The following is a 20,259-nucleotide window of genomic DNA, read 5'->3' as shown; positions in this document are numbered from 1 at the left end:
CCCTCTTTTTCAGCCCCTGCACATTCCTCTCTCACTCTCTACTGCTTTGATGCATATAAGTATAATAATCCCAAAATGTGTATGAAAGCACTCAGTTTCTGGAACTTTTTATGCCAGAGGATGTTAATTTGCAAATATAAATACACAGAAATATCCTATAAATGAGACAAAGTTCAGACTTGCAAATGGTCATTCATGCTAAAACATTTATTAATCTTACACTGGTCTCATTCAATGTAAACACAAACATCAATGTTAAGTCCCACTCCTCATTCACTGTAAACAAAAATGTTAAGTCCAGTCCCTCATTCCCTGTAAGGGCAAACGACATCAGTAAGTCCAGTCCCTTATCCACTATAAGCATATACATTAAGTCCAGGCCCTCATTCACTGTATGCACAAAAAACATTATCAAGTCCAGTCCTTCAATCATTGTAAGCACAAAGAACACTTCAGTCTAGTCCTTCATTCACTTTAAACACAATCGTCTGTTAAATCCAGTATCTCATTCACTGGAATTACATACAACACAACTAAGTCCAGTCCCTCATTTAATGTAAGGGCAAATGTCATTCCTGCATTCTGTTTTTCATTCATCTGAAGTACAAGCAACACTATCATGTCCATTCTGACATTCTTTACAATGAGAAGCACCACTGTTCATCATAGCTACAATAAGAATTGTTGTGACCAGTACCCTATTCACTGTAAGTACAAACACCATTATTAAGTCCAGTTGCACAATAACTGTAAGTACATGCAGCATTATTGAGTCCAGTTCCACATTCAATTTCAGTACATGCAGCATTATTGAGTTCAGCTCCATATTCACTGTAAGTACAAACAGCATTATTGAGTCCCCTTCCACATTCACTGCAAGGATGAGTAGAGCTGTTGCATCATATTCCTCATTCACTCAAATCCAAATTCAATGCAAGTACTATACAAGCAACACTGTCCAGTCTCTCTCATTCTTTATGAAGAAGTAAACAATGCAGTATTGAGTCTCTCCAATCACTATAAGCAAAAGCAGTAATTCTGCGTCCTGCATTAGATTCTCCTAGGGACAACAAACTTTCATATGAAGGATGTCTACTTCCTTAGTGACCCTCTTAAAACAATTTTTTTTTCTACAACAATCTATAAAAAAATTACAGCTCTGAGCAACTGATGCCAAGCTATTCATGCGCAACCTCCATGATTATCATCAGGCAAGTCATCATTTCTGACTGTATTGTTTTGCAGCGGTTTACTTTCTAAAGCAAATGATTTATCAGTTATGCTGAAAGTACAATTGCTGACTTAAAAACTATGATGATCAATACCATCTTATCATACCAATTAACTGTATCAGTAACTTTATATTATAAGACATATTTTTCATTCTGAATGCAAATCTGGTGTTAAAATACTGTTTAGTCCTCTTAATGACACTCAATTAAACTGTTAAATGAAGTCAATTTTAAAATATTTCTATTACTTTGCATCCTATTTACCAAGTATGTATCGGTAACTGATAGCATTATGATATATTTTTCAACATTATTTCAAGTATAGAAGTGTTTGAACATCTTATCTTTCAATTTTGAAACAAAAAGTTTTGGAGCTAAGAAATACCCTGTTAAATGAAGTCAATTTTAAAATATTTCAGTTACTTTGCATCCTATTTATCAAGTATGTATCGGTAACTAATAGCATTATGATATATTTTTCATGATTATTTCAAGTATAGAAGTGTCTGAATATCTTGAATATCTTATCTTTCAATCTTAAAACAAAAAGTTTTTGATACCATAAAATACCTTCAATTTCTGGCATTTTCCTCAGAAAATACATTTCTTTTAAAACCTCATTATGAGAAGTAATTTTCATGCTGAATACAAATCTGGTGTTAAAATATCATTTAGTCATCTTTATGACATTCATTTAAGCTGTTAAATTCGGACAATCTTAAAATATTTTCTTATCCTTTGCATCGTATTTACAAGGTATGTATCGGTAACAGAGCATTATGATATATTTTCCAAGATTAGTTCAAGTATAGAAGTGTTTGAATATCTTATCTTTCAGTTTTGAAACAAAAAGTATTTTGAGCTAAAAAATACCCCAACTATTCAGAGGCATATCTAGGAGAAACAGCACCTATGGCAAGCACTGAAATTGTGCCCCTGGCTTGATTAAAATTGTACATACAGTGGATGTATATAAAAATATAAACAGTGTAATTATAAGCTGTCGAAGAGTTAGGCCAAACTTGAATTTAAATAAACTCTTTAAGACTTAAAGTTAAAGACTTGTTTGATCAAAATTGAAACATAGAAGCGGTAGCAAAATATTACTATAGTTGAAAAGTAGGTGCATTTCTGTTTTATCTCACAAAATCAAACCATTAAAAATGTCAATCGGGTAGCATGTGTCAAAAATCAAACCTGTTGAGTGGCAGCCCCCTTCAAGTGGCACCTATAGCACCTGCCCTACCCTAGATATGCCACTGTAAAGAGATAAAGAATACAATGGGTTGGATGGGTAATGGTTTAAATCTTTACAGTTATCATACAACTATTTTTCTCACAACATACCTTTAACAAGAAGTTTTACATCAACTGTGTAGTCACAGCCTAAGGATTTATTTCAATCCCCTTAACAAAAAATCTACATTGTTTATGTGTTCTTCAGTAACTACTAGCATTTACTAAATTCTTTAGTCTCAATCTAGGTCCATCTTCAGTAATGCCTCTGCTTGTCTGTTATATACTCGAGACTCTCGAATCTTGCTCAGTGCCTGTTTGAAGTCTGCAGTGGTTATGGGTCGTAAGGTTTCAGCCAAATGACCATTGTGACCATGATGTATAATCTGCTCAGCCTCCTCATCACACCTAGAAAACATATGGATAATGCTTTACTACTGGTCATGTAAAGATGCACCAATATATATATAAAGAGCAACATTGCTGTTGAGAATTGTTCTTTCTCCAGCAGATTCTTTTCTTTCCTTACAGCAACATTTACAAAGCTTCCTTACTAGAAGTGGAGTGATATCAAGTTGATGTAGAAAAATGCCTAGAGGACCCTTCCAGTTACTTTTCCTGATTCATCTTCTCTCTTGCCAAGACTTTTACCTCTCCATTCTTCCTTACACCATACCTCGACTTGTCCCTGATCCTCATCCTCACAAAAACCGCAAAATGGTCAGAAACTCCAAAGAATCCTCTCAAAACTCTCTGTCAACCTCTTTTCACTCATTCTCTTCATGTATCTATATCATTTCAGCACATCCTCTTCAGTTCTCTCAACCATACTCTTTTTATTTCCACACCTCTCTTTTACTCTACTATCACTTACCCAATCAAACCCCTTCACTCCACATGTACTCAAACATTCCTTTTACAACAATTCACCTTCTTCTGTACATTCTCATCTGTAGCCCATGCCTTTCATCCATACAACATCATAGGGACTACTATACCTTCAAACATACCCATTTTTGCCCTCCCAGATAGCAAATCTCTTTGCACACATCCCTCAATACTCCCAAAACCTTTGCCTCCTTATTCACCCTGTCTTACCAACAGTAATGCTAATACAACTCACGTTTTGTCCAAGAGATGACGCAATCTGTAAACAGATGCTGTCCGACACAGTTCCAACAGATCTGAGCCAGAGAAAGTTTCAGTCTGTCTTGCAAGGCTGCCAATGTTTATGTCATCCGACATAGATTCGTCACGCAGGACCAGGCGCAAGATATCTTCACGCTGTTCCACACCCTATGAAAAAAAGAACAAAAAATTTACAAATTTATGAATAAATCTTATATTATAATTATATACTTTGACGCTGTCTCCCGCATTAGCAAGGTAGCGCAAGGAAACAGACAAAAGAATGACCCAACCCACCCACATACACATGTATATACATAAATGCCCACACACACACATATACGTACCTATACATTTCAAAATATACATACATATACATACACAGACATATACATATATACGCATGTACATATTCATACATGCTGTCTTCATCCATTCCCACCGCCACCCCGCCACACATGGAGTAACACCCCCCCTCCCCTGCGTGTGCGCAAGGTAGCACTAGGAAAAGACAACAAAGGGCACATTTGTTCACATTCAGTCTCTAGCTTTCATGTATAATCTATTTTCAATAAATGTAACTGCTTCTCCTAGTCTAGTCAAGCAAGGTAATGTCAGGAACAGATGAACAATAAAATGGACTCATTTGCACAATTAAAATGAGGAAGGGTAAGTAAAGAATAATAACTGACTGGTAGAGGAATATGGAAAGCAGCAGGCATGCGTCGAAGTATGGCACGATCTACATCTTGTGGTCTATTTGTGGCACCCATGACCACCACGCAGCGGCTGTGATCTGTCGTCAAGCCATCCCACTGCTGCAGGAACTGTGCTTTCATCATAGCTGTTGCTTCGTGATCACCAGTAGCACGAACACGTAAGAAAGAATCTGTTAAATTGCCAAAGGATTAATACAACAAAGTTGATAATAGGAAACAATATGTGGGATATTACGATTTACATCTTTTTTTTTTTTGCTTTGTCGCTGTCTCCCGCGTTTGCGAGGTAGCGCAAGGAAACAGACGAAAGAAATGGCCCAACCCACCCCCATACACATGTATATACATACGTCCACACACGCAAATATACATACCTACACAGCTTTCCATGGTTTACCCCAGACGCTTCACATGCCTTGATTCAATCCACTGACAGCACGTCAACCCCGGTATACCAAATCGATCCAATTCACTCTATTCCTTGCCCTCCTTTCACCCTCCTGCATGTTCAGGCCCCGATCACACAAAATCTTTTTCACTCCATCTTTCCACCTCCAATTTGGTCTCCCACTTCTCCTCGTTCCCTCCACCTCCGACACATATATCCTCTTGGTCAATCTTTCCTCACTCATTCTCTCCATGTGCCCAAACCATTTCAAAACATCCTCTTCTGCTCTCTCAACCACGCTCTTTTTATTTCCACACATCTCTCTTACCCTTACGTTACTTACTCGATCAAACCACCTCACACCACACATTGTCCTCAAACATCTCCTTTCCAGCACATCCATCCTCCTGCGCACAACTCCATCCATAGCCCATGCCTCGCAACCATACAACATTGTTGGAACCACTATTCCTTCAAACATACCCATTTTTGCTTTCCGAGATAATGTTCTCGACTACCACACATTCTTCAAGGCTCCCAGGATTTTCGCCCCCTCCCCCACCCTATGATCCACTTCCATTTCCATGGTTCCATCCGCTGCCAGATCCACTCCCAGATATCTAAAACACTTTACTTCCTCCAGTTTTTCTCCATTCAAACTTACCTCCCAATTGGCTTGACCCTCAACCCTACTGTACCTAATTACCTTGCTCTTATTCACATTTACTCTTAACTTTCTTCTTTCACACACTTTACCAAACTCAGTCACCAGCTTCTGCAGTTTCTCACATGAATCAGCCACCAGCGCTGTATCATCAGCGAACAACAACTGACTCACTTCCCAAGCTCTCTCATCCACAACAGACTTCATACTTGCCCCTCTTTCCAAAACTCTTGCATTCACCTCCCTAACAACCCCATCCATAAACAAATTAAACAACCATGGAGACATCACACACCCCTGCCGCAAACCTACATTCACTGAGAACCAATCACTTTCCTCTCTTCCTACACGTACACATGCCTTACATCCTCGATAAAAACTTTTCACTGCTTCTAACAACTTGCCTCCCACACCATATATTCTTAATACCTTCCACAGAGCATCTCTATCAACTCTATCATATGCCTTCTCCAGATCCATAAATGCTACATACAAATCCATTTGCTTTTCTAAGTATTTCTCACATACATTCTTCAAAGCAAACACCTGATCCACACATACTCTACCACTTCTGAAACCACACTGCTCTTCCCCAATCTGATGCTCTGTACATGCCTTCACCCTCTCAATCAATACCCTCCCATATAATTTACCAGGAATACTCAACAAACTTATACCTCTGTAATTTGAGAACTCACTCTTATCCCCTTTGCCTTTGTACAATGGCACTATGCACGCATTCCGCCAATCCTCAGGCACCTCACCTTACCAACCAGTCAATAATACAGTCACCCCCTTTTTTAATAAATTCCACTGCAATACCATCCAAACCTGCTGCCTTGCCGGCTTTCATCTTCCGCAAAGCTTTTACTACCTCTTCTCTGTTTACCAAATCATTTTCCCTAACCCTCTCACTTTGCACACCACCTCGACCAAAACACCCTATATCTGCCACTCTATCATCAAACACATTCAACAAACCTTCAAAATACTCACTCCATCTCCTTCTCACATCACCACTACTTGTTATCACCTCCCCATTTGCGCCCTTCACTGAAGTTCCCATTTGCTCCCTTGTCTTACGCACTTTATTTACCTCCTTCCAGAACATCTTTTTATTCTCCCTAAAATTTAATGATACTCTCTCACCCCAACTCTCATTTGCCCTCTTTTTCACCTCTTGCACCTTTCTCTTGACCTCCTGTCTCTTTCTTTTATACATCTCCCACTCAATTGCATTTTTTCCCTGCAAAAATCGTCCAAATGCCTCTCTCTTCTCTTTCACTAATAATCTTACTTCTTCATCCCACCACTCACTACCCTTTCTAATCAACCCACCTCCCACTCTTCTCATGCCACAAGCATCTTTTGCGCAATCTATCACTGATTCCCTAAATACATCCCATTCCTCCCCCACTACCCTTACTTCCATTGTTCTCACCTTTTTCCACTCTGTACTCAGTCTCTCCTGGTACTTCCTCACACAAGTCTCCTTACATCTACTTAAATATATATCTCAGACTAACTACATGAATAATCATAGCAGAATAAAATATCTGAAAAAATGTTAAATTCTTTTTAGGAGAACTGGATATCTATAAACCAGATGCTCTAGTGTGTACCTACACTGCTGCTTTAGTGTATAACTATGCTGCTGCTCTAGTGTGAACTACAATACTGCTCTAATGTGTACCTATAATGCTTCAATTTGTGTGTATTTACACTACTGCTCTAGCATGTAGCTAGATTGCTACTTTAGAGTGTGCCTACATATAATGCTGCTCTAGTGTGTACTTACATATAATGATGCTCTCATGAGTACCTACGCTGTTGATCTAGTGTAAATTTACAATGGCAATCAAGTGTGTACCTACACTGCTGCTCCAGTGTGTACCCATGCTGCTGTTCTAGTGTGCACCCACACTGCTGCTCTAGTGTAATCAATTACCTACTGTACTATATGGGGAGGGTTTTACACTCATGGGACCCTATCTCTTCAGCATTCTCTACTATCATACAACCTCTTGAATTTATGTTTGCTGTCCATATTATCTAAGTTCTCAGTCATTCTGTTCCGATAACTCAACACTCTTACACTATAAAAGTATTTCTTTACATCCTTATTTACAGTTTTCTATCTTAATTTCATGTTAGGTCCTATGGTTCCTATATCCTTATATCTCGCAAGTACTCTCCACCGTACACTTCAATTATCTCTTTTAAAAACTTTAATGCTGTGACCAGATCATCCCCTCAGTCTTCCATCTTCCAAGGGGGATACATTCAAAGCCCACTGCCTTTCCCTTGATTTTGGTACCATCTTTGTTGCCCTCCTCTGGGCCTTCCCTATGAGTTTTTTGTCCTCTTATATATATGCAGTGACCAAACCTGAGAAGCATATTTGAGTTTTGGCCTCATGTAGGGTATGAATAGCATGCTGGATTTTTCTTTATCCTTATACATGAAAGCTATTTAGATATATGCCAGCAGAGAGTTTGTCTCCTAAGATATTTTCCCAATATGGGACTCTGGTGACAGAGTTAGGGACAATGTCTACTCCTAAGTCCGTCTCACACACAGAATCTTGAAGCTTACTTCCCGCTAGACAAGAGTTGGCAAGAGTAATCATATAAAGAAACTAAGCCAGGTTTGAGTGGCACTTGTAACGAGAAGATGGTAGTTCTGTTCTGATGAGACAGAAAGTAAAATCACAGAGTGTTAGATGGCTTCAGGCACCACTTTAACACTCCTCACTCAGGTCAGCAGTACCACATGGGTGGCTGTTGTGTCAGCATGTAGTCCCAGAAAAATGTGAGCTCTGATCTGCTGGAGGAGGTTGATGGCAGTCACTGATAGGCTGAGGGTGAGCCAAAAATGACAGAGCTGCCGCAATACAAAATAAGCAATTAGGATACAATGAGGAAGGCCAGTAGTCTCTCACAGGAAATACTAAATGTTGGAAGGTTCTGACCCTGATTTCCATAGGGATATACTTGAGAATCTCTGTTGCCTATAGGACAGACTGCTGGAGAGACAAAAAGCACATGGAATACAGATGTATTAAGCATCTGTTCAGTATTGGCTTCATAGTTTTAAAATACACATCAATGAGATATACTATTAAGTTAGTTTAAATGCTATGTCTAAAGTAATCTTATCTTTAGAATTATCTGTCAAGCATTTGTGTTCACACCAGCCATGACTAATTGTTAGGACATAAGTTACTTCTGTCTCACATTAAAAAAGCTCTACTGCATCCTAAAATAATATGATTCAAGTATGAATATTTACGGTGTGTATATATGTATATGTCTGTGTATGAGTATGTATATGAATGCGTATATGAGTGGATGAGCTATTCCTCATCCATTTCCCGGCACCACCTTGCTGACGCGACACAGGAAGTGGTGATCAAGTGTAATAAGTATAAGATAATAAATATTTTAACATATTTACCTATTTCATCAATAAAAATGATGCATGGTTGTATCTTGGAGGCCAAGGAGAAAACAGCTGATGAGAGTTTCTGAGATTCTCCATACCACTTGTCTGTCAAGGCTGACACATCTAAATTAATGAAACGTGCACCAGCCTCCTTGGCAACAGCGCGAGCCAGGAGAGTCTTGCCACAGCCTGGAGGGCCATGCAACAGCACTCCTAAAATCAGACACAGTAATTCAGGAATAAAAAACATTACGTAATCTCAGTATCACAGGTGCAGGAAAAAAATAAAAAAAGACATTCATGGAGACAAAAAGTGAAACAAACAATAAAAAATGAGACACAGTGAGTATAACTTGAAGTACAAGACAAAGTTGTTACAAAGTATTGTCTAGAATATAGAAAGAGATGTTTCTGTTTTAGTATACTTAACCAAACTGATGATAATATTATTACCTTTGGGAGGCTGTATAAGTTTAGATGCCTGTAGTCGACTCCGCTGCTGTATAGGTAATATCAAAGTCTCACGCAGTTCACGGATAACAGATGATAGGCCAGCCACATCTCTCCATGATGTGGTGAGCTGTACAGGTTCTACTAACTGGCTGGCTATCATCATCTCGTATTCACTAAGCTGTGTGTTACAATCATTATATACTGGTGTTAGTTTGTGATAAAAATGAAACTTGTGGGCAAGTGCAATAAAACATTAAGAATGGAGAGAGTATGATAAAATCTAACCAATTAGTTGAAATGCATGTCATGGCAACATGCCAAAAATCTATACATTCTGTAACTTTTCCATATCACTATGCAGGGTCAAACAGATATCAGTACAAAAGAAAAATAACACAAAGATGAATTAATACTACAATTACCTATTTGTACCATGAGGAGAGGGAGTTCTGTACTTGTGAGGTCCCATCTCTTGAACTTTATATCACACAGCTTTTTAAACTTCTATATATTGTCCATGTAAGTCTCATAACTCAGCTTAATCCATTCATCCATTATTCTTGCACTATAAAAGTACTTCTTTATACCTTTCAAGGAAATTTCTTACTCAATTTCATGTTATGGCCTTTGGTTGTTCTATCCTTGTGTCTTCTGAAATGCTCATTGTATACATATACAACAATGAGGAAGCATGCATTGGTGAAGGTAAGGAACATACATGGGGAAGTGTGTGCTGGGGAAGAACATTTAAGGAAGAACAAAATAATACACCAATGAATAATGTACTGTACGATATGGGTACACATAATGTACTGTACGATATCGGTACACATACGAAGCACACCAGAATGTACTGTATAATAAGAACTCTGATCACCTATGGGTACACATGTGTTGCACAACAGAATGTACTATGGGTACACATGTGTAGTACTACAAAATGTACTGGAAATTATGAACTACAATCACTTATAGGTGCACACATGCAGCACAACAGAATATGCTGAGCAATACGAACTATGATCACCTATGGGTACACGTGTAGCACTACAGAATGTAATATACAATATGAAGTATGATCACCTATGGGTATATTTGTGTAGTTCTACAGAATGTACTGTTCAGTGTGAACTATGATCACCTATGAGTACACGTGTAGTTCTACAGAATGTACTGTACAATATGAACTATGATCAACTACAGGTACACATATGTAGCACAACAGAATGCACTGTAATATAATCACCTGAACTATAATCACCTATGGATACACATCTGTGGTACTACAGAATGTACAGGACATTATGAACTATGATCACCTATGGGTACACATGTGAAGTACTACAGAATGTTGTGGATATTATAAACTATGATCACCTATAGGTACACACATGGGTGCATCATCCTCTGCAATTCTGTGCTCAGGAACCTTGAGCCTAAATACCAGCTCTTTAACAGACAATCTAATCATTATGAATTTATGGAAGTTTTAATATTCCAATGCCTTGTCCATTACCATCTTTTCAAAGTTTCTTTGGTCCTCCTTTCTTATCCTGGTATACTCATTCCTTGCTATCTTATACCTTGGCTGGCTGGAAAGCTTCACATACTGATGCTACCTTACTTATTGATGTTTCATAAAACCATTCTTCCCTCTTTTATAACTTTCCTTGCGCATCTGAGACTAGAGGTGTGTAATGTCTTTATCCTTTAATGTAAATTTCACAGATCCTCTCATCACAATGCCCTGGTTCCTGTCAACTGAGCTTTATTCCCAATTTATATCATCATAAAAATTGTAGAGAATTGTTTTGTTTCCACAATTAAATCTGCTTTTCAGGTCTTGTCTCATCTCAGTTCTTTTACCTTCCTGATTACCACACGATATGAGAATTAATGATTACTTTCTCCAAATTGGGGTATTATGTGTAATAGTCCCAATATCCATGCTAGAATGCAAGAAGAAAAGACCTGATAATGATGATGTATCAGTCCTTCTCTTCCCAGTATGTTCACTGATATGTTTGGTATAAAATTTTCCTGTGTACAGTCTAAAAACTTATGTTTTCAAGATTCCATATCACCACAGGGTTCTGAACATTTCCTAGTTTGTATCTTTATAGCTGACATCCCCATTATCAATAATTTAAAATCTCTTAAGTTCATGTTTTAATGATTTTTGAACCATCTTAATTGTTCCTTCATTTTTTTTTTTTTTTTTTGCCGCTGTCTCCCGCGTTTGCGAGGTAGCGCAAGGAAACAGACGAAAGAAATGGCCCAACCCACCCCCATACACATGTATATACATACGTCCACACACGCAAATATACATACCTACACAGCTTTCCATGGTTTACCCCAGACGCTTCACATGCCCTGATTCAATCCATTGACAGCACGTCAACCCCAGTATACCACATCGATCCAATTCACTCTATTCCTTGCCCTCCTTTCACCCTCCTGCATGTTCAGGCCCCGATCACACAAAATCTTTTTCACTCCATCTTTCCATCTCCAATTTGGTCTCCCACTTCTCCTCGTTCCCTCCACCTCCGACACATATATCCTCTTGGTCAATCTTTCCTCACTCATTCTCTCCATGTGCCCAAACCATTTCAAAACACCCTCTTCTGCTCTCTCAACTACGCTCTTTTTATTTCCACACATCTCTCTTACCCTTACGTTACTTACTCGATCAAACCACCTCACACCACACATTGTCCTCAAACATCTCATTTCCAGCACATCCACCCTCCTGCGCACAACTCTATCCATAGCCCACGCCTCGCAACCATACAACATTGTTGGAACCACTATTCCTTCAAACATACCCATTTTTGCTTTCCAAGATAATGTTCTCGACTTCCACACATTCTTCAAGGCTCCCAGGATTTTCGCCCCCTCCCCTACCCTATGATCCACTTCCGCTTCCATGGCTCCATCTGCTGCCAGATCCATTCCCAGATATCTAAAACACTTTACTTCCTCCAGTTTTTCTCCATTCAAACTTACCTCCCAATTGACTTGACCCTCAACCCTACTGTACCTAATAACCTTGCTCTTTTTCACATTTACTCTTAACTTTCTTCTTTCACACACTTTACCAAATTCAGTCACCAGCTTCTGCAGTTTCTCACATGAATCAGCCACCAGCGCTGTATCATCAGCGAACAACAACTGACTCACTTCCCATATATATATATATATATATATATATATATATATATATATATATATATATATATATATATATATATATATATATATTTTCTTTTTTTTTTTTTTCTTTGTCGCTGTCTCCCGCGTTTGCGAGGTAGCGCAAGGAAACAGACGAAAGAAATGGCCCAACCCACCCCCATACACATGTATATATATACGTCCACACACGCAAATATACATACCTACATCCTCCCCTCTCTTTTTTTTTTTTTTTTTTTTCCAAAAGAAGGAACAGCGAAGGGGGCCAGGTGAGGATATTCCCTCAAAGGCCCAGTCCTCTGTTCTTAACGCTACCTTGCTAATGCGGGAAATGGCGAATAGTATGAAAGAAAGAAAGAAATATATATATATATATATATATATATATATTTTTTTTTTGCGCTGTCTCCCGCATTTGCGAGGTAGCGCAAGGAAACAGACGAAAGAAATGGCCCAACCCACCCCCATACACATGTATATACATACGTCCACACACGCAAATATACATACCTACACAGCTTTCCATGGTTTACTCCAGACGCTTCACATGCCCTGATTCAATCCACTGACAGCACGTCAACCCCGGTATACCACATCGCTCCAATTCACTCTATTCCTTGCCCTCCTTTCACCCTCCTGCATGTTCAGGCCCCGATCACACAAAATCTTTTTCACTCCATCTTTCCACCTCCAATTTGGTCTCCCTCTTCTCCTCGTTCCCTCCACCTCCGACACATATATCCTCTTGGTCAATCTTTCCTCACTCATTCTCTCCATGTGCCCAAACCATTTCAAAACACCCTCTTCTGCTCTCTCAACTACGCTCTTTTTATTTCCACACATCTCTCTTACCCTTACGTTACTTACTCGATCAAACCACCTCACACCACACATTGTCCTCAAACATCTCATTTCCAGCACATCCATCCTCCTGCGCACCACTCTATCCATAGCCCACGCCTCACAACCATACAACATTGTTGGAACCACTATTCCTTCAAACATACCCATTTTTGCTTTCCGAGATAATGTTCTCGACTTCCACACATTCTTCAAGGCTCCCAGGATTTTCGCCCCCTCCCCCATCCTATGATCCACTTCCGCTTCCATGGTTCCATCCGCTGCCAGATCCACTCCCAGATATCTAAAACACTTTACTTCCTCCAGTTTTTCTCCATTCAAACTCACCTCCCAATTGACTTGACCCTCAACCCTACTGTACCTAATAACCTTGCTCTTATTCACATTTACTCTTAACTTTCTTCTTTCACACACTTTACCAAACTCAGTCACCAGCTTCTGCAGTTTCTCACATGAATCAGCCACCAGTGCTGTATCATCGGCGAACAACAACTGACTCACTTCCCAAGCTCTCTCATCCCCAACAGACTTCATACTTGCCCCTCTTTCCAAAACTCTTGCATTCACCTCCCTAACAACCCCATCCATAAACAAATTAAACAACCATGGAGACATCACACACCCCTGCCGCAAACCTACATTCACTGAGAACCAATCACTTTCCTCTCTTCCTACACGTACACATGCCTTACATCCTCGATAAAAACTTTTCACTGCTTCTAACAACTTGCCTCCCACACCATATATTCTTAATACCTTCCACAGAGCATCTCTATCAACTCTATCATATGCCTTCTCCAGATCCATAAATGCTACATACAAATCCATTTGCTTTTCTAAGTATTTCTCACATACATTCTTCAAAGCAAACACCTGATCCACACATCCTTTACCACTTCTGAAACCACACTGCTCTTCCCCAATCTGATGCTCTGTACATGCCTTCACCCTCTCAATCAATACCCTCCCATATAATTTACCAGGAATACTCAACAAACTTATACCTCTGTAATTTGAGCACTCACTCTTAACCCCTTTGCCTTTGTACAATGGCACTATGCACGCATTCCACCAATCCTCAGGCACCTCACCATGAGTCATACATACATTAAATAACCTTACCAACCAGTCAACAATACAGAATAATTTATTCTGGGTTGTTGAAATGCTTTAGAGGATTATATAAAATCAACACCAATTTGAATTTTTTCCTACAATTGCTCTCCCCACAATGTATTGTGTGAATAGGCTATCTTCCACTATTTCCAGAAAGTTTTTGCTATCTTTTATTAAGAAGTCCAATTTTTCCCCTACTTTACCATCTCTTTCCCTCCTTACTATCATAAACCTTTTTGGGAAGAATAAGTAAAATCTTGTCTCTTTAGTAAGCTTTGTTTCCAAAACTCAAAAAATTCAGGAGTGTTTTCCTTAATACAATCCCTAATCCACTAATCCATCAGCATTTATGTACAATACTATCAGTCTGACATTTCTATCACCAAACATTCCTGACCTGTCTGTAGTGTGCTGGCAGGGGTGTTCCACCATCTTCCTTCCTTAGTTGTCCCTTGTATTTTGCCATCTGACAGTATTCTTTGCTTTTTCACTTCTCTTCCCTTGGACTTCTGAGTTAGCTGGCTGGCATGAACACCAAATACCAAAGCAGGCTGGTAGCCACCTTGTAAAAATCAAACAACAGCTGTATGAGTGTGCGCATAAAGAACTAAATATGGCAACCATATGGCCCACAGTTCAAGTTGGCCTGGTGCAATGACAGCTATGAGGAAAACCAGCAGCATGCAACATAACTTGCCAAGCAGAAACATTGGCTCCAACACCTGTGCTGATGGTGACCTGTTCTTCATCATCTCTACCAGTAAAACAGTACTGGCTGTGAGAGATTCCTCCTCCATCACTAGTACAGCTGCTGACAAGTTGACTTCTTCCCTCTTTCAACCCATTGTTCCAAAAAAAAAAACCAAATCCAGTTAGTAATGGCACACAAGATTAGGCAGTCTGTCCATTCAGTTCAAGCTGGGTCAGAAGCTTCTCTCTCTTCTCACCACCTCAGCAACAGTGTAAAGGTTGTTCTGCATGGCAGGAAAGGTGTTTCACCCTGAATGATGCCACATGACAGATGCAAAGCTCCAGAATCTGATGTTCATCAATGTAATAGGCCGTTTTAGCGAAGGAATCTAATTTAATGTGCTGATGCATGATTTTTCTGATAACATGTTAAATATTACTGACCATGGTCATGGCTGTTTTACTTCCATCTACCTAAGTTGGAATCATACAGATCTAATATACAGTCTTCAGCATAATCATAATAGTCATAAATTCTGAATATTTTTGAAAGGAATTATAATTGTGATCATGGACTTCCTGAATCATAATCATAAATGATTAAATCTGTGGTGGAATTATAACTTGTTTACTACTCACCTTTAATCATAAATAAATACAGTCCTCACCACCACTCACCAGCAAGTACAGTACTCATCAACAAGTACAGAACTCATCAGCGCTCATCAAAGAACTCAGTGCTTATCATTATTCAAAAAGTAAAGCACTCGTCATCACTCATCAAGTACAGGGCTCACTATCATTCATCAACAAGAAAAGTACTCATAAAAAAAAGGTATTCACTATCACGTATCAACATGTACAGTACTCACCACTGTTTATCAACAAGTATAGTGCTCACCACAACTCATCAACAAGAACAGCGTTTACCACTACTCATCAAGTAAAATACTCACCACTATTAATCAACAAGTACAGTGCTTCCCACTAATCATAAAAAAGTACATTACTCACCACTACTCATCTATAAGTACAGTAATCACCGCTATACATCAACAAAAACAGTACTTACTACTCATCAAGTACAGGACTCACCACTACTCATCTACAAGTACAGTAACCACCCCTACACATCAACAGTACTTACTACTCATCAAGTACAGGACTCACCACCACTCATTACCAAGTACAATATGTATTCAATATCACTCATTAGCAAGTAAAATATGTATTCACAATCACTCTCCAATAAATACAATATTCACCATCACTCACTAACAAGTACAGTACTTACCAATATTTTCTCCTTGATTCCAAGTCTATGCATAACTTCCTGAGCCTGAAAATACAGTTTTGCTCAATGAAATATTGTGAGGTCAATGCTTATTACTTAGAACATTACCACAGTGATTCACTTCATTGGAAACTTGGAAACTTACTGCACTCCTGCAGATCTAGAGTAACAAAGCCTTATATGTTTTCAAACACAGTGTAATCACCTATCTATAATGTATGTGGAGGGAGAACTGCACTTGTGGGCCCCCATCTCTTAAACTTTCTTTACTCATCCAAATTTCTTGACTTAGAATGTAATCCACATAAAGTTATCACCATTCACATTATTTCATTCATCCACTACTCTTAAACCATAGCAGCAATTCTTTAAATATTTTCTAAGACATTTCTTACTTAATTTCTTGTTCAGCACTCTGGCTGTTCTATTTTTACATTTTTAGAAGACCTGTTCACCAGTGACATCATCTAATTGCACTTATTCTCTACAGTTACACTTTCCATTATGAACTGTCTGAATGGACCATCTTCCATTAGTTCTTCAAACCTTTTATCAAGAGGGTTAATTTTCCTCCTTTGCCTTCTCTTTCTTTTCTTGGTATAATGTATTCTTTTGGACAGAACAGGTGAGATCTTATCTCTTTGGTAAGCTCTGTTTCCACAGCTCTAATAGTATCTAATAATACTAGGTTTCATTTACCCAACAAAATGACCTGTCTGAATTTATAAAGGAAGTTGTGTTGAGATGAGATGCAGACTGAGTGAAAGAAGATGGACATGCTGAATCATCAGCATATAAGTGCATTTAGTTATCTGTAGATGAACAGAAAACTTTAATAAGAAGAAGGAAAAGTGTAGGAGATACAACAGAACCTTGAGGTGTACAAGATATCACCAGTGATAGAGAAAGGGGGAGCAACTGATCCAACATTTATGGAGACAGATCAGCCCATGAGGAAGCTAGACAAGAAGGAGCAAAGTGTGGAAGAGAAGCTAAAACATGGGAGCTTGGAGACAAGACCCTGATGTCACACCCTATCAAAAGCTTTTAATATGTGAATGGCAACAATACAGGATTCTCCAAAATCTTTCAGAGACGATGACCAGACAGTTAAAATTTTTATAAGACTGGAAAGTTTGAGAAATAAGACCAGAGAAACAATGCTGCTTGTAAAGGCAAAGTCTGACCTTTTCTGCTGCTTACTGTGTACTAGGTACTCTTCATTACACATAAAAGTACCATATCATACTAAAGCTTTAAGGTGGACAAATATGGGGATGATAGTCTTTAACACCAGAGGGCAGCGCATGATTCCCTCCCTAATCTGGTCTTCTGGTAATTATGACTGGCTATATCATTCAGGGTATGTATTCTATGAAGACAGGGAATTTTAGCTGGATTGTTTTGCTAGTGAAAATACAATTCAATAACCCAACAGAGCAAACTGGGAAGTATACATAATCTGAAGTTAAAAATAAAGAGATTCATCACAAAGCCTATTATCTAAGATGTCTAATCTATTTGATTAATCTTAATATTCAAACTGTAATGTCCTCAAAAGAAAGAAAAATATATTCATAAGATGAATATAACTAATCCTGAATTATATAAATATTTGTAAGTGTTGGTATACATAAGGGTAACAACTTTCACCTTCCTCTTAGCATCCTTCTTCTGCTTGGCAGTAGGGTCCATGGCAGACACCAATAACTTGACAGTGAAGTAGGAAGCAGCAGCAGCGAAGGCCAGACGCACTATCAGAGACAGCACCTCCCCACGACTCAGCTCCCCTCCTTCCATGCCAGTTGGATGGGATATCTACTGCTGCAACACCATGTAAGCCACAAGAATTGATTGTTCTCTGCTCATAAAAGGTGTACAACCTCATCAATACTGTTATCTAAAGAACAAGAGATAATCCTCATGATCAAACATCCTGGACAAAGTTAAAAATTTTAGCTCTGAACCATTTCATACACTCTATTATGTGAGAACATGCATTTTGTGAACAGTGCTTAGAAAATGAACAGAAGTCCCCTCAGCCACCCACTGGCATTATGTTACTGGAATGGGAGTATTTAGGGAAGCAGTTCTGACATGTGTGAGAGAAGAGTGTAGCATGGGGAAGGCTGGAGGAGGGCAGGCATAAAAGGCAGTGAGTGGTGGAATGGCTAAATTGTTAGTGAAAGAGAAAAGAGATGTGTATGGGCAATAAGTACAGGGAAGGAGTTCAGGTAACTGGGAGTTGTCCAAGAGAAAATGGTAAGAGTTACAAGAAAAGTGCAAGGGCTCAAAAAGTGGGCAGATGAGAGCTGGGGTGAGCGAGTATCAGCAAACTTCTGGGAGGATAAGCAAATTACTTACCTACCTTCTGACAACTGATCCTCCCTCATCTTCCTACTGACACTTAATTCTACTTCACCTTCCTGATGGCGATTTGTCCTCTATCCTCTTTCCACTGACACTTGGTCCTACCTCACTTTCATGCTGACACTTAGTCCTGCCTCTCCTTCCTACTAACAACTGGTCCTGCAACTAATTCCTAGTAACACATGGTCTTGCCTCACCCTTTTGCTGACCAATGGTCCTGCCTCTCATTCCTGCTGGTAACTATTCTTACCTCACCTTCCTGCTGACACCTAGTTCTATCTCACCTTCCTAATGAAAACTGGTTCTACGTCATTGTTCTGCTAACACCCAGTACTGCCTCATCTTCCTGCTGACTTTTGGTCCTGCTTCACCTTCCCTGACAACTGGTCTAGCCTTACTTTCCTTTTGTCACTTATTCCTGCCTCACCTTCCTCCTAACTTCTAGTTCTGCCTCACCTTCCTCCTGACATCTAGTGCTGCCTCACCTTCCTCCGGACATCTAGTGCTGCCTCACCTTCCTCCTGACATCTAGTGCTGCCTCACCTTCCTCCTGACATCTAGTGCTGCCTCACCTTCCTCCGGACATCTAGTGCTGCCTCACCTTCCTCCTGACATCTAGTGCTGTCTCACCTTCCTCCTGACATCTAGTGCTGCCTCACCTTCCTCCTGACATCTAGTGCTGCCTCACCTTCCTCCTGACATCTAGTGCTGCCTCACCTTCCTCCTGACATCTAGTGCTGCCTCACCTTCCTCTTTACATATAGTTGTGTTCCGGTGTGAGGTGGTCGTCGTGAGGTAGAGTGGTCGTCTGCCGTGCTTGGCATAAACAAAGCAAGCGTCGTCGTTCGTGTGGTATTCACATGAATCTGTCATCCTATTACTATCAATATAATCCTCATCTATTATCTGTATATCCAAATAAAATCTGTCATCCTATTACTACCAATATAATCCTCATCTGCTATCTGTATATCCAAATAAGATCCGTCATCCTATTACTACCAATATAATCCTCATCTACTATCTGTATATCCAAATAGAATCCGTTATCCTATTACTACCAATATAATCCTCATCTGTTATCTGTATATCCATATGAATCCGTCATCCTATTACTATCAATATAATCCTCATCTATCATCTGTATATCCAAATAAAATCCGTCATCCTATTACTACCAATATAATCCTCATCTGTTATCTGTATATCCATATGAATCCGTCATCCTATTACTATCAATATAATCCTCATCTATCATCTGTATATCCAAATAAAATCCGTCATCCTATTACTACCAATATAATCCTCATCTGTTAACTGTATATCCATACGAATCCGTCATCCTATTACAACTAATATAATCCTCATCTATTATCTGTATATACGTATGAATCTGCCATCCAATTACTACCAATATAATCCTCATCTATTATCTGAATATCCATATGAATCGGTTATCCTATTAC

The 20,259-nt window shown here is 39.1% G+C and overlaps 1 protein-coding gene across 3 annotated transcripts; it reads right to left on the bottom strand.

Annotated features, from left to right (window-relative positions):
* Positions 1-2,518: 2,518 nt before the first annotated feature.
* LOC139758730 (outer mitochondrial transmembrane helix translocase-like) lies at positions 2,519-19,658 on the bottom strand. 3 transcript variants are annotated; one of them, XM_071680448.1, is made up of 8 exons: positions 19,540-19,658; positions 18,077-18,247; positions 16,424-16,468; positions 9,265-9,442; positions 8,824-9,024; positions 4,289-4,485; positions 3,592-3,764; positions 2,519-2,876 (listed from the first exon to the last, which is right to left on the bottom strand). In XM_071680448.1, exons 2-8 carry the CDS (start codon positions 18,221-18,223, stop codon positions 2,708-2,710), a joined length of 1,110 nt encoding a protein of 369 aa, XP_071536549.1. In that variant the 5' UTR covers positions 18,224-18,247; positions 19,540-19,658; the 3' UTR covers positions 2,519-2,707. The 3 variants fall into 3 exon arrangements, with proteins under 3 accessions (XP_071536549.1, XP_071536550.1, XP_071536551.1); XM_071680449.1 differs by having other exon boundaries at positions 18,077-18,244; positions 19,540-19,639; XM_071680450.1 differs by lacking the exon at positions 19,540-19,658 and adding an exon at positions 14,837-15,001 and having other exon boundaries at positions 18,077-18,244.
* Between the last annotated feature and the right edge of the window lie 601 nt (positions 19,659-20,259).

Source organism: Panulirus ornatus, chromosome 31, assembly GCF_036320965.1.
Source record: "Panulirus ornatus isolate Po-2019 chromosome 31, ASM3632096v1, whole genome shotgun sequence".
Lineage (NCBI taxonomy): Eukaryota > Metazoa > Arthropoda > Malacostraca > Decapoda > Palinuridae > Panulirus > Panulirus ornatus.
Note: the sequence above shows the minus strand (reverse complement) of the source record. Positions and strands in the feature narration are given on the sequence as shown.